At 41.3% G+C, this 14,943-nt stretch overlaps 1 protein-coding gene across 1 annotated transcript in view; it reads right to left on the bottom strand.

The window, feature by feature from the left end:
- Nucleotides 1-918: 918 nt before the first annotated feature.
- Nucleotides 919-14,943, bottom strand: part of ELP3 (elongator acetyltransferase complex subunit 3) — a 99,742-nt gene continuing 85,717 nt past the window's right edge. The window contains exon 15 of the mRNA XM_058720771.1: nucleotides 919-3,291. Coding sequence (XP_058576754.1) covers nucleotides 3,215-3,291 — 77 coding nt within the window. The 3' untranslated portion in view covers nucleotides 919-3,214. The remainder of the gene's footprint in view (nucleotides 3,292-14,943) is intronic.

Genomic DNA, 14,943 nt, shown 5'->3' with positions numbered 1-14,943 from the left:
ACCTGGCTGAAGTCAGACGCTTAACCGACTGCACCATCCAGGCGCCCCCAGTTTGCTACTTCTGATAGGGCATGAATTGGATTTTAAAATGAGTTTCTTTGTAAGCTTAGTCTCTGGGACTGCCTTCACAGAATTAAAGAGAAATGTACTGGGGCGCCTGGGTGGTGCAGTCGGTTAAGCGTCCGACTTCAGCCAGGTCACGATCTCACGGCCCGTGAGTTCGAGCCCCGCGTCAGGCCCTGGGCTGATGGCTCGGAGCCTGGAGCCTGTTTCCGATTCTGTGTCTCCCTCTCTCTCTGCCCCTCCCCCGTTCATGCTCTGTCTCTCTCTGTCCCAAAAATAAATAAAAAGCGTTGAAAAAAAAAAAATTTAAAAAAAAAAAAAAAAAAAGAGAAATGTACTGCTGGTACGTGCAATTCTCATGTTTACAAGTGTGGCACCACCCTGCTTCACACCCCAAAAGGCAGCTAAGCTCCCTTGGAGGGACTCCCTAGGTGGACACAGCCACCAGCACACACGTGGGAGACTGGCCGTCCACATCATTCCGGGAAGCCCCCAGAATCACAGTGAGGTTTTAAAATGTTTTTTTGCTGTTCTAGAGTCTCAGCGAGTCTCTTGTCCCTCAAAGCATGGATTTGATGATTGGCAACCTGTGACTTAGATGAATGAACTCTTCCTTCCTTTAAAGAGTGTTCATTCATTCCTAAGTTTTAGAAACTGTATCTTTGCCACGCCCCTTCACTTGGTGATGACCTATTTTTAAAATCTCATTTTCTATTCAGATTTCAGTCTGCTTTTGATATGGCTTAATTAAAACAAAAACCTCTCCAGGTAATAGAACAAGGTGAACCAAAAGCTTTGGGCTTGAGGTGGCTGCTAGGGACTCGTTGAATATAGATCAGTAACACAGGCTGCAGCTTTATTTTTTAAATTTCTTTTCTTTTAATGTTTTATTTATTTTTGAGAGAGAGAGAACGAGCAGGGAGGGGCAGAAAGAGAAGGAGACACAGAACCTGAAGCAGGCTCCAGGCTCTGGGCTGTCAGCACAGAGCCCGACGTGGGGCTTGAACTCGTGGCCTGTGAGATCATGACCTGAGTGGAAGTCAGATGCTCAACTGACTGAACCACCCAGGCGCCCCACAGGCTGCAGCTTTAAAGGTTCCGTGCTGAGGCTGGCAGGATCCCACTTCCTTGATCTGTCTTAGGAATTGGCCCATGGGACTGGGGAGCACGTATCTCCGAGGGGGGCCAGGCCGTGGTTGTGCCAAGCACCACACACATGCCTAGAAAAGCCCTTGGCAGTCAGAAGAGCAGTTGAAGTTTCTAGTGGCAGAGAGGCTGCAGGAATTTTGCAGGAGCCCCCGACTGCCACCCCAACGCTCCCTGTGCAGATTTGAAAGTTCTGCAGCTTTCACACAAACTTAGGAGACTCATTCTGAAGGTGGCTGAGGACGTGCTGGAAAGAGGTATTCTTCCGAGCCCCGAGATGAAAATCCAGATGGAACATTGGCTGATATCCACTTTCAGAAACAGGCAAGTTCCTAGGCAATTTGTTTTAAAATCTTGCTCTAAATTATCATTTTAGGATAAGTTTACATTTTTACAAAAGATCTGTTTGTACATTACACATTTTGATACATTTAGGTAAATAGGACCTTGAGGATGAGAAAATGGAGGCCCAGAAACTCTTGTGTAAGCCAGGGTCACACTGTGGACAGAGGTGAGCCTGGGTCAGCACGCTCTCCATTCTGTCATCCCCAGTGGTGTGTGATAACAGCTAGTGTGGCGCATGTGCTGTTAGTTTGATAGTTTTGTTTTTAAAGGAAAAACAAGGATAATTGAGAAGTAGCTAAATCCCCTATACTCCCGGAAAGCCTCTGTAGCTCCACAAGCCCCCAAGAGAGCCAGTGTCATCTGCCCTGTGGCAGTGGGATGAAAAGGCAAACAGCACGAAGGAGGAAATAAATAGCATCGCAGATTGGAAACCCAAACCGGCAAATTCATAGCAAATGTCACTACATGTGTAACAGGGAGAGGGGAAAAAACCTTACATGAGTCTTCTCTATATGTTGAAGATTTTATTTTTCAGGGGAATCAATTCCATTTAATAAAGCTTTGTAAAATGCCACAGAAGCCAGGGGGCACAGGTTTAAGCCATGCTCTTAAGAATTGGCCCTCTCCAGGCTGGGTCTCTTCTGCAGATTACCTGGAAGTTACAAAGAGGAGTTCTTGAATACAAACCTTCGAAAAAGCCAATCTTTTTCCTATTTTTGGATTTGGGCCAAATGCAGAAAGTGGATTTTCCACTTTCTTGCTTTGATAGGAGTTGAACTCTTATCTTTTTTCATTTAAAACAAGCCAAAGTCCCTCTTAAAGAATCATAATGCAGGAAACCGCTTCTGTGGAAGCGAACCTTGACTTAGGGCCACACAAGCTCAGGCATGTGCATGTCAGACTCTGCCTGCTCAGGACACACAAGAGGGGAAACCAAATGCTGCTGCCCACGCTGTTCTGCAGTTGTCTAGAGTAGGGGGAGCACAGACAAGAAAAAGTGCAAAATAAAGGGTGTTTGTAAGGGCCCAGAGTGGATGGGGGACCCCCACATGAGAAACGCTGGTTTCAAGCTTCACACACAAACCTACAACTTCAATTCCTCTCTCCTCATCACACTGTTATTTCAAACATCAGCATGGGAATCAGAATTATTTCCATTAAAACAAGAGCTCATTTTCTTGTGCCGGAATGTATATAAAGGCCAGAGATCAAAGCCTGACAGTTTTCATGTTCCAGCCTTTTTGTCCCTACAGTATATAAATAACCTACTCCTAAGTTTACTCCTCAAATGATAATAGCTAGCTTTACTTCATGAATTATGGTGTCCAAATGAGTTGATTAATTTGCTTTCGTCACTGTGCATGAGTCATGGTAGATCAACTGCAGGCTTCATGCACACTTTAGAAACTGGATACATGACTCAAGAACACGCAGCAGCTCTGGGCACCAGGGGCTTGGTGGGCTTGGTCGGCAGGCGCCTGGCCTGGCCCTGAACGCAGTTTCCAGTCTCTGCAGCTGCAGGATGAGGGTGAAGCTCCTTGCCAGGGAGGCAGGGTAGGTCCATTTGTTTTGCTCGGCCTCTCTGCTGAGTAGTCAAGGTATCTTGAATCTTTATTTTCTGCCAGGGAGGACACTGCATCAAGGTGGGTCGGTGTGGCCATTATTTCAGCGTCTTTACCATGTACGGCCCTTGTAGTCTGTAGCCAATCTTTCTGTAATAATTCCTGGTGCCGACCCCTGTGAGGCAGCAGAAAACCAAAGAAAGAAGAGTATTAAGCGTAAACTCCTGTAAAAACCCTCAAAGGCCAGCAGATGCTCCTCTCTCAGCTCCACCCCCTCATATTCACAGACCAAATTCCAGTCCAGATCGAACCTCATTTTAACAAGTTTGGAACATTTTTATCATTTTGAATACAGGCTGTATTAAACCATAGAAACTTTGTATTTTAGAGCCTGTGTATTTCAGTCCTATTGGCACACCATGGGAGGAGGTGGATTTAAGTGTGACCTGTCCACATTCTAAATGGAACCAAACAGTATCACAGTTCCCCGGAAGGTGAAAGAGAGGGGAGACAGGGGAAAATGGGGTCTCCACAGAGCCTAGAGAGGGAAGGGGCACTGAACGAAAAGAAGCTGTGCTTCAGTGTCAGTGCAACACGCCCTCATCGTGAGCGACAATTTCAACAGAATATTGGTCACATTAAATTAATGCTACTTAATTTGCATTTTATTAAAGTTTTGTTTAACTGGCATATTTCTTTCATGTATGAACAGTGTAAGTACCAGAAGTTCATACCTGTTTTAAGTTTGCATGCATTTAAGCAACATTAGCTGATTTAAGTCAATACTAAAGATCTATGAACTTTTTTTTTAAAAGGGATCTACATATTAAGTTTGAGAAACACTATCCTAAGTGATCCCTCTAAATAAAATACTGTCCCACAGAAGATGCTGAGAGTTCACAGGAGGATAAATGCATGGCTTATAAGGAAGGTAGTGTCTACTGGCGTGGTTAAGAGGGGACAGGCTCTGGATCAGTTTGATCTGGGTTTAAGACCTGGACCCATTTTACAGGTCTGTGGCCTGGGTCAGTTACTTAATTTCCCTGAACTTTTTTTTTTTCCATATAATTTATTGTCAAATTGATTTCCATACAACACCCAGTGCTCATCTCAACAGGTGCCCTTCTCAATGCCCATAACCCACTTTCCTCTCTCCCACTCCCCAGCAACCCTCAGTTTGTTCTCAGTATTTAAGAGTCTCTTATGGTTTGCCTCCTTCCCTCTCCGTAACTTTTTTCCCCCCTTCCCTCTGGTCTTAAGTTTCTCAGGATCCACATATGAGTAAAAACATACAGTATCTTTCTCTGCCTGACTTATCTCATTTAGCATAATACTCTCCAGTTCCATCCACGTTGCTACAAAAGGCTATATTTCATTCTTTCTCCTTGCCAAGTAGTATTCCATTGTACATATAAACCACATCTTCTTTATCCATTCATCAGTTGATGGACATTTAGGCTCTTTCCATAATTTGGCTATTGTTGAAAAGTGCTGCTGTAAACATTGGGGCACATGCATCAGCACTCCTGTATCCCTTGGGTCAATTCCTAGCAGTGCTATTGCTGGGTCATAGGGTAAATCTATTTTTAATTTTTTGAGGAATCTCCATGCTGTTTTCCAGAGTGGCTGCACCAGTTTGCACTCCCATCAACAGTGCAAGAAGGTTCCCATTTCTCCACATCCTCTCCAGCATCTATAGTCTCCTGACTTGTTCATTTTGGCCACTCTGACCAGCGTGAGGTGATATCTCAGTGTGGTTTTGATTTGTATTTCTCTGATGAGGAGTGAACACTTACAGCAATGGCTAGATGATCTAGACAGAGAATCAATAAAGAAACAAGGGCCCTGAATGATACATTGGATCAGATGGACTTGACAGATATATTTAGAACTCTGCATCCCAAAGCAACGGAATATACTTTCTTCTCGAGTGCACATGGAACATTCTCCAAGATAGATCACACACTGGGTCACAAAACAGCCCTTCATAAGTATACAAGAATTGAGATCATACCATGCACACTTTCAGATCACAATGCTATGAAACTTGAAATCAACCACAGGAAAAAGTCTGGAAACCCTCCAAAAGCATGGAAGTTAAAGAACATCCTACTAAAGAATGAATGGGCCAACCAGGCAATTAGAGAAGAAATTTAAAAATATATGGAAACAAATGAAAATGAAAATACAACAATCCAAATGCTTTGGGATGCAGCAAAGGCAGTCCTGAGAGGAAAATACATTGCAATCCAGGCCTATATCAAGAAACACGAAAAATCCCAAATACAAAATCTAACAGCACACCTAAAGGAAACAGAAGCAGAACAGCAAAGACACCCCAAACCCAGAAGAAGAGAAATTATAATAAAGATCAGAGGAGAAATAAACAATATAGAATCTAAAAAAACAGTAGAGCAGATCAATGAAACCAAGAGTTGGTTTTTTGAAAAAATGAACAAAATTGGTAAACCTCTAGCCACGCTTCTCAAAAAGAAAAGGGAGAGGACCCAAATAGATAAAGTCACGAATGAAAATGGAATTATTACAACCAATCCCTCAGAAATACAAGCAATTATCAGGGAATACTATGAAAAATTATATGCCAACAAACTGGACAACCTAGAAGAAATGGACAAATTCCTAAGCACCCACACACTTCCAAAACTCAAACAGGAAGAAATAGAAAACTTGAACAGACCCATAACCAGAGAAGAGATTGAATCAGTTATCAAAAATCTCCCAACAAATAAGAGTCCAGGACCAGATGGCTTCCCTGGGGAATTCTACCAGACATTTAAAGCAGAGATAATACCTATCCTTCTCAAGCTGTTCCAAAAAATAGAAAGGGAAGGAAAACTTCCAGACTCATTGTATGAAGCCAGCATTACTTTGATTCCCAAACCAGACAGAGACCCAGCAAAAAAAGAGAACCCTGAACCTTTATTTTATCCTCTGTAATAATGTACTTAAGTTTTCAGGATGTTGAGTATTAAATGAGATAGTCTATGGAATGTGATTAGTGCAGGGTCTGAAAAAAGCCAATTCCTCAGAAACATTGGCTGTTATTATTCTTTTAAAGCTGTTTACGATCTGGTACCCAACTACATTTCTAGCTTTATCTCTTGCTACACCTCTCTTCTTAAAAATTATGCTTCAGCCTTGGTGAATTTTAAATTTTTTAAGTTCTCTGCACATGTCTGGCTCTTTTTCTAGCTTCCAGGTCTTTGCTTATGCTTGTTCCCTCTAGCAAACTAATCAAACCTAAGAAAGGGGTGGTGGAAACCTCCATTTATAGGTCAGAAGCACTGGTAACAACCTGGACTTGCAATTGGCATTTGAAGTGAGGACATTCTTGTGGGCCTGAGCCCTTAACCTGTGGGACCTGAAGCTGTCTCCAGGTAGATAGTGTCAGAATAGAGTTAAATTACAGGACACACAGCTGGTGTGGCAGAATTGCTTGATGTGTGGAAACACCCTACATTCGGTGTCAGTAGCATAGGTATTCAGAGTATCATGTGTAATGTGAATGAAAACAACTGCGGTTTTCTTTACAGTGTTCTGCCCCCCAGAACTCCCCACGGTGGACTGTGCCACTGTTGGCCTCCCTAAGTGGTACGAGTTCTATTTACCTTTTTCTTTACTTTGTATTCCTAGTGCTGAGTATTGTGCATGAAATAGAGACTCTTAAATACTGAGAACTGAGGGTTTGATGACGGTTTAAGGGGAAAGTGGGTGATGGGCACTGAGGAGGGCACCTGTTAGGATGAGCACTGGGTGTTGTATGGAAACCAATCTGACAATAAATTATATAAAAAAATTAAAAAAAACCCAAAAAACAAAACAAACCAAAAACCCAAAGAACTGTTAGCTCTTTCAAGTCTAGCCTAGTTCTTTAGCCCAAACATTTGCTACTTAGGAAAAGGACTTTCCCACCATGTTTTGTTTCCTATCTCCTTTGAAAGTTTAAGTGTTTAGAAAATTGAATTGAAGCTGACACAATGGAAGTAACAGTACTATATCATGTGATGACAGGTCACTGGACAATTTCCCTTTTAATTCAAGGATTACTGAGAAACCACAAGAGACTCCTAATGATAGGGAACAAACTGAGGGGTGACAGAGGGAGGTGGTTGGGAATGAACTAGCTGGGTGATGGGTATTAAAGAATGCACTTGTGATGAGCACTGGGTGTTGTATGTAAGTAATGAATCACTGAATTCTCCTGAAACCAATATTGCACTGTATGTTATCTAGAATTAAAAAAAAAAAAAAATAGGATTACTGATATTCTATCTTGCACAATTTCACCTTGTCTAGAATGTAATGATTACATTCTAATCATTACTTCTACTCAACATTGTGGCTTGGGATACAGCAAGAGGAAAACACACACAGAATACAGGTCAGATAGTAGCACACACCCACTGAATATAGGAAGACAGCTCAGAACCCCCAGAGGGGTACAACCACTTTATTGTTTGTACTATTTCCTAAAGCTCTCGTTCCATAAGCACATCCTATAACCCAGCAATTATATTCCTGAGTGAAGAGAGAAATGAATGCTTATATCCAACAAAAGACATTATTTATAATATCCAAACAGGAAATAACCCAAATATCTATCAGTAGTAGAATGGATAAATTATATTTTCACCCACAGAATGGAAAAAGGAACTATAGCTATCTGCAAGAACATGGATGAACCTCAAAGGCCTAACATGTATGAAAGAAAGCACATATGAAAGATCCCATCAACACAAAGTGCAGACACAGGTAAAGTTAATTTTATGGTCCTAGAAGTCAGAGTACTGGTTACATCTGGAAGATGGTATGAACTGAAAGAGGGAAGGAGAGTCTCCTGGAGGGCTGAAAAAGTTCCATCTTAATCTAATAGTTACATGGGAATATAATTCACATGCAAAAACTAATCAAGTGGTACACTTAAAATGTACTTTATTGCATATAATATCTCAATTAAGAAAAAGGCTCGGGGCGCCTGGGTGGCGCAGTCGGTTAAGCGTCCGACTTCAGCCAGGTCACGATCTCGCGGTCCGTGAGTTCGAGCCCCGCGTCAGGCTCTGGGCTGATGGCTCAGAGCCTGGAGCCTGTTTCCGATTCTGTGTCTCCCTCTCTCTCTGCCCCTCCCCCGTTCATGCTCTGTCTCTCTCTGTCCCAAAAATAAATAAAAAACGTTGAAAAAAAAAATTTTTAAAAAAAAAAAAAGAAAAAGGCTCAAGAGGGGCACTCCATTTTATAGATGTTTCAATGTGTTTTGAGAACTCAATTTGTCCAGAGAATTTAGGAAATAAGGTAGAAGGAATAGGATGAGTGGCTCATTCCACACTGAACCCTCAACTTGGACAAACCCACCACCAGGAGACCTCGGAATATACTTCTCCTATCCACAAAGAAGCTAGAATTCATAGCATCTCTCTCCATGCTAGCTGCTTCCCTTACTTAGAGTCCTGTTGTTCCGGTCGCCATGCTGTGCTTCATTTGACTTGCGTGTCTATCTTCCTAGAATGTAAGCTCTTTGAAGTCAATGACTTCCATCATTAGGAAGTGTCTGGCATATAATCAACTATTGTACTGTATTCAGTTATTATGTTGTATACATACAAAGAAATGTGCCCCTGAGGGATGTCTTTAAAAAGAAAAAAGAAAGAAAAAAAAATTGCCTGTATGTTAGGTGACAGGTAGTGAAAATGACTCAGTGTAAAAGGCATGAAGGGCAGGGCTTTATCTAGTTCTAGCTTTCTTACCTTGTTAAAGATTTAGAGGCAGCTTTCTAATTTATACTGTTATCTCTTATAAAGTTGCCCCCACATTTTAAAGACATAGCTCTGGCTTTTTATATTTTCTAATTTCACAAAGTAGATGCCATTTTCCATGGACTTAATTTATTATGGAGAATATGTAAAAGTAGAGGTGATGTATCGAACTTCCATATACCCATTACCCAGCTTCAACAATGATCAATTAATTCACCAGACTGCTAATGCTTCTAGCTTTCTACTCATGTGAAGTCATAAAATACATTGGGTTTCCTTCTGGTTCTGCTCAGCATGTTCACTGGAGGCATGTTTTAATTGCCTTCTTTCAAATAAAGATGGTGGTATCTCCTTTACCATTAATTACCAGACTGAAGGTGTACTGTTGGTCAAAGTGCATCCTAGAACAGCTACACCTGTTATCTGTCCACCATAACCAGCAGAGGTGAGACAGAAGCAGTTCCTTACATCTAACACAGGACAGCCCTCGGATAAGTGCAAAGTTCAACAGAGTGTGCCCTGATTTCCTAAGCTGCTGAAAAGAACAGCTTTACTGGGGTAACACTAAGCATTCCTCAGTCATGATTCCAACTGAGCATACAGACTCCCTGAGCTATTTCTGCCTTTATACAGGGCATGGGCCTTAGAAACCATTACAACTTGAGAAGAGGCATTCAGGCTTTGTGCTTTTTTGAAAGAAAGGTATATTTTCAGGCTCCTATCTTTGTTTCCACTAACATGCAGTAGCACGGAGATGGAAAATCTACTTCTGGACCCTTTGGGAAGATTTAAGTATTTTGGGGAAAGAAGTCTGACCTCCAGCGGGTCTGAACTCCAACCTCTTAAACAACTAAGCAAAAATACGCCCGTTTGTATTTCTTTGTGCCTCTTGTTTCTGGACAGCTTCCCCACCTCCATGCCCCTGCTGCATTTCTACAATCTGCAGAACAGGCTGGTAAAAGCATTAGCACTCTTAGCCAGCTTGGAGGAGAACAGGCCATCACTGGGGCTGGGTATGGGCCACACCCTGCTCCCCTCCCCTCACCCCTTGGGGCTGAGCAGGGCTCCAAACAGTCCTCCTCACAGTAACTTTCCTCTTGTTAGTCGGCCAACAGCAAGCAATTACATTTCACAGCTGACGTCTGCCAGCCTCCTGGACTGACGTAGGCAGACTGTGTCACAGGCCTCAGCGTTAACACTGCTCCTGCCCTTGAGAAGAGATGCAGTGGACTCTACAAGTAACTGACTTCTCAACCTGATCGCTTGGGTGTGTCTGCAAAGCCCGGTGGGCTAGGGAATGAGCAGGACTTGAACCGATATGCAGCAGTCCTCAGGGTGCCCTACTAGCATTGTTAGTAGAGCATTCAGGATGGGGAGGGCAGGGGGTGGTCCAAATTCCTGTTTTGTTTTATCCTCCAAGTTCTGCAACCCCCAACCCAAATTCACCTATATTGTGGGGGCCTTTTTCCTACCCTTGGAGGCAGAATACATGTTTTAGCTTCATTGCTTTGCCAGATGTGATATGATCAAATGAGATAAGGTGGAAAAAGAGTATCCAGACACGTGCCTAGAGTAATATTCTGTGATTTGGCTTTGGTCACCAGCCTCTTTAGCTACCTTCAGCCACATCACATTCCTGAAGCCAAACTTGAAAATATGTTAAATCAACCCTTTGAAACTTAAATCTGATTTTTCTGAGTAGGTACAAAAGATTGAGATGATGATTCATAATCATTAAAAAAAATCAGTGAAATAAAAAGAAACCGTTTTAATTACTTTTGGGTTCAATTAATCAACTATTTATTGAGTACTTGGTATGTGCCTAGCAGCGTTAATACAAGGCAAATGTATTCATTAGTTTCATTCATTTGCTACTAAAATGAGACTTTATTACATCTCATTGATCGCTTAGTTGGATGGCACTATTTCACTCTTCAACAATGCCCATGTAGGAGAGTTGGGAAAGGTTTTTATTCTGAATGTCTGAAAATGAACCAGTTAACTCAATGACCTTAAATCTTTGAAAGAGAGTTTTTTCCCCCTGCTATGTTATTTAAAAAAAAAAAAAAAAGAAACTTACAAAATTACCCACATGTAATCTTAGCTCTTCAAAGCAGCTGACTATTTCAAATCATTAATAAAGCACATTAGTACCTTATTCTCCATCATCCTGGATGATACAGAGAATATCTGAGTAGAGGTGTAAGATCCAACCTGCTACCCAGCAGCCTAAAATTCCTCTATCCATTCTGAAATGGCTATACCAAGGTAATAGCGAAGACAAAATGAACAAAGGATAAAAGTAGATAACTTGCATAGCAGTTACACAGAATTTAAATGAAACCTACTGTGGTAACTTAGAGTAGGATGACGGTGGTAGGTTATCTTACAGCTCTTAGATTTTTTTCCCCTCACACAGTGTCTGACCTAGGAGAGCCCACAAACTTCTAATTCAAAACTGGACTGGCTCTGTTCATATCAGTGCAAAATATCTGCTATGTCACAGATCATTCCCACTACTTTGCTCACGTCCCAAATCATTAGTGTGTCTCTGCAGAAGTTAAAGACTGTGCCATCTGCAACCTGGAAGGAAGTGGTATCCCTTATAGTTTTTTAAAAAATTGACTTTGAAAAAGCAAATGGTCAAATAGGAAACTCCAGAGATCAGTCCCTCCACTGAAACCACCATTAAACTGGAAAAAAATAGAACCAACCATTTTGAGACACTAGAAATTGATAAGACACTTATAGCAACCGGGGTGGGGGGGGGGGGGAGGGAGGGCACTTGATGAAGGAGCTGCTGAACTCTGAGAAGAGAGCAGCAGATGTAAACCACATACTCTCCCCCATTCCTACAGCAGTTAGCTGAAGCCAGCTAGCTGTGTATTTTGTTTGGTTTGGAGGCTCCTGGAGGAACTACTGCCTTTGCTTTGGCCTCTCCTTTCTGTTCTGGGTGTTTGTTGTAAGATTTGAAGAGACATACAGCACCCTCCCCCATTTTTAAAGATCCAGACATTTAAGAAAATCTCTGTCAGGTCACAGGCTGATTGCAGAGAGGACAGAAACTTTAGTGTCCACATGCAACAAAGAACTGACTTTACAAAAATAGTTTGGAAAAGTCACTACACAAATGGATGACTGCAGCCCTTAAGAGCAATCCTTGAAGAGGGGGAGAATCTTTTATATTATTCAAATGTGCAGTTCTCAACATCAACAACAAAAACAAACCCAGGAAAATAAGGCCATTCATGGGAAAAAGAGAATTTGACAGAAACTGTGCCTGAGGAAGCCTAGATACTGGGATTACCAGGCAAAATCAACGGTATTAAATATGCTCAGGAGCTAAAGGAAACCATGAACAAAGAACTAAATGAGCACAACCAACAAAAGAAAAATCACTAAGGGGGACTGTATCAAATTAAAAAGCTTCCATACAGCAAAATAAATAATCAACAAAATGAAAAGACAACCTACGGAATGGGAGAACATATTTGTAATTCATATATTGGATAAGGAATTTTATCTAATATACTTAACTCCTACAACTTAGTAACAAAAGTCAATCTGATTAAAAATGGGCAGAGAAATTAAACTGACATTTTTCCAAAGAAGATATCCACATGGCCAATAGGTACATGAAAAGTTGCTCAACATCACTACTCATCAGGGAAATGCAAATCAAGACCACAATGACATGACCTCATTCATACCTGTTAGCCTGGCCATCATCAAGAAGACAAAAGAACAAGTGTTGGCAATATGTGGAGAAAAGAGAATCCCTTGTGTACTGTTGGCTGGGAATGCAAATTGGTGCAGCCATTATGGAAAAACAGTATGGAGGCTCCTCAGAAAATTAAAAATAAAATTGCTATATGATACAGGAGACAAAATGTTCAATTCATCAAGGTTTAACAATTATAAACACACATACACCTAACAACAGAGCCCCAAAATATATGAAGCAAAAATGGACAGAATTGAGGGGAGAGATAAATAGTTCTACAATAAGAATTGCAGACTTCAACAGACATTTTCAATAATGGCTTGAAAAATAAGACAGAAGATCAATAAGGAAACAGAGGACTTGAAAAACACTTTAAACTGATTAGACCTAACAGGCATATACAGAACACATCACTCAGCAACAGCAGAATATGCATTTTCCACAGGGGACATGAAGCATTCTCTAGCTTAGATCATAAATCAGGTCATAAAAGAAAACTTAATAAATTTAAAAAGACTGAAATCTTAAAGTATGAAGAAAAGTATAAAGAAAAAGAGACTGAAATTACTAAAATTAGAAATGAAAGAGAAATTTATTTATAGAAATAAAAAGGGTTAGAAGAGAATACTATGAAGAATATTGATGTGTGTATACACTAACATACTGGATAACCTAGTTAAAATGGACAAATTCCTAGAAACACAAACTACAAAGATTTACTCAAGAAGAAACAGGTCTATATGGTCCTACAACAAGTCAGGAGATTGAATCAGTAATAAAAAACCTTCCAACAAAGAAAAGCCCAGAACTAGATGGCTTTACTTGTGATTTCTATTAAATGTTCATACACACACACATGCACACAGCATACACACGTGGAATATTGTTCAGTCTTAGTAAAGGAAGCATAATCTTTTAATGTTATAGTATGGATAAACCTAGAAGACACTATGCTAAGGGAAATAAGTCAGACACAAAAGGCCATATACTGTATGATTCCACCTCACAGAGACAAAATAGATTAGAAGTTACCAGGGGCTGGGGTGATGGGAGAATTGAGAATACTGCTTAATGAGGACAGAGTCTCTGTTTGGGGTAGTGAAAATGTTTTGGAAATAGTGGTGATGGTTGTATAACGTTGTGACTGTAACAAATGCCCCAAAATGTATACTGAAAAATGGTCATAACGGCAGGGGCACGTGAATGGCTCGGTTGAGCATCCAACTCTTGATTTCGGCTCAGGTCACCATCCCAGGGTCATGGGATTGAGCCCAATGTTGGGCTCTGTGCTGAGCATGGAGCCTGCTTAAGATTCATTCATTCTCATTCTCTTTCCCTCTCTCTCTCCCTTTCTGCTTTTGTAGGCCCCCCCAAAAAAAAATTTAAAAAAAACTTTTTTTTTAATGTTTATAATGGCAAATTTTATGTCATATACAATTTACTACCTTCCCAAATTGAGAAAACAAGACTTCAAGGTCCATTAACTATTTTCAGGTGTTTGTTTGGGGGCAGGAATGTGGATAAGGGTAGGATATCTTTAGAGAGAAACCAGCCCAAAGATGGTCTATATTCTATAACCTAGAAGAAAGGTAAGTGGCCAATATCATAGATCTAAAGGATTAAACATTTAGATAGGCTTATAAAGGGAAATACAGAAATGTCCTCATGGAAGAGAGATAGCAGACAAAAGGTCAGATGCAGGGGCTACTTGTGGGGGCCTGCCAAAGTCTACTTAGGACAGTGTTAGGTATAACTGTGCTGCCATGACTGGCTCTATGAAACCCTGATATTGGGTTTGGGACAAGAACTCTTGAATCTACATATGGCCAAAGACAGTCCATCCTGGGAGAAGGCTAAATGAAGTTTTCTGTAGAAAGGGACTGGGTAACTTAATCTCAAGTTAATGAAAACATATTTAACTTAGTAGGCAAAGGTGGCCACCACCAGATCTTCTCTTTAAAAGTGGATATATTTCCTCTCTTTTAAAATGTGGGCTGGCCCAATGACTCTGGTAACCAATAGAATGGGGCATAAGTCACATTGTGGTAGACAGTCTCTAAGAGGAGGACTCCCAAAGTCCCTGTCTACTGGTATTCAGTCTTGCATAATCCCTTCCCCTTGAGTGTGGGCTGGACTTGCTGACTTACTACTAAGAGTAGGTATAAGGACTGTAGCTCCCATCTCAAGGGGCCGTCTCTGTGATCACTCTGCTGAGGGCAGCAAGCTGCCACGTGATGAGCAGCCCTTTGGAGAGGCCTACATGGCATGGTGAGGAACTGTGGCCCTAAGACCAACAGCCCATGAGGAACTGAAGCCTGTCAAACCACATGGT

The sequence above is a fragment of the Neofelis nebulosa genome, chromosome 3 (assembly GCF_028018385.1).
Source record: "Neofelis nebulosa isolate mNeoNeb1 chromosome 3, mNeoNeb1.pri, whole genome shotgun sequence".
In the NCBI taxonomy this organism is placed as follows: Eukaryota; Metazoa; Chordata; class Mammalia; order Carnivora; family Felidae; genus Neofelis; species Neofelis nebulosa.
The sequence above is the reverse complement of the archived record's forward strand: the minus strand, read 5'-3'. Positions and strand labels throughout refer to the sequence as shown.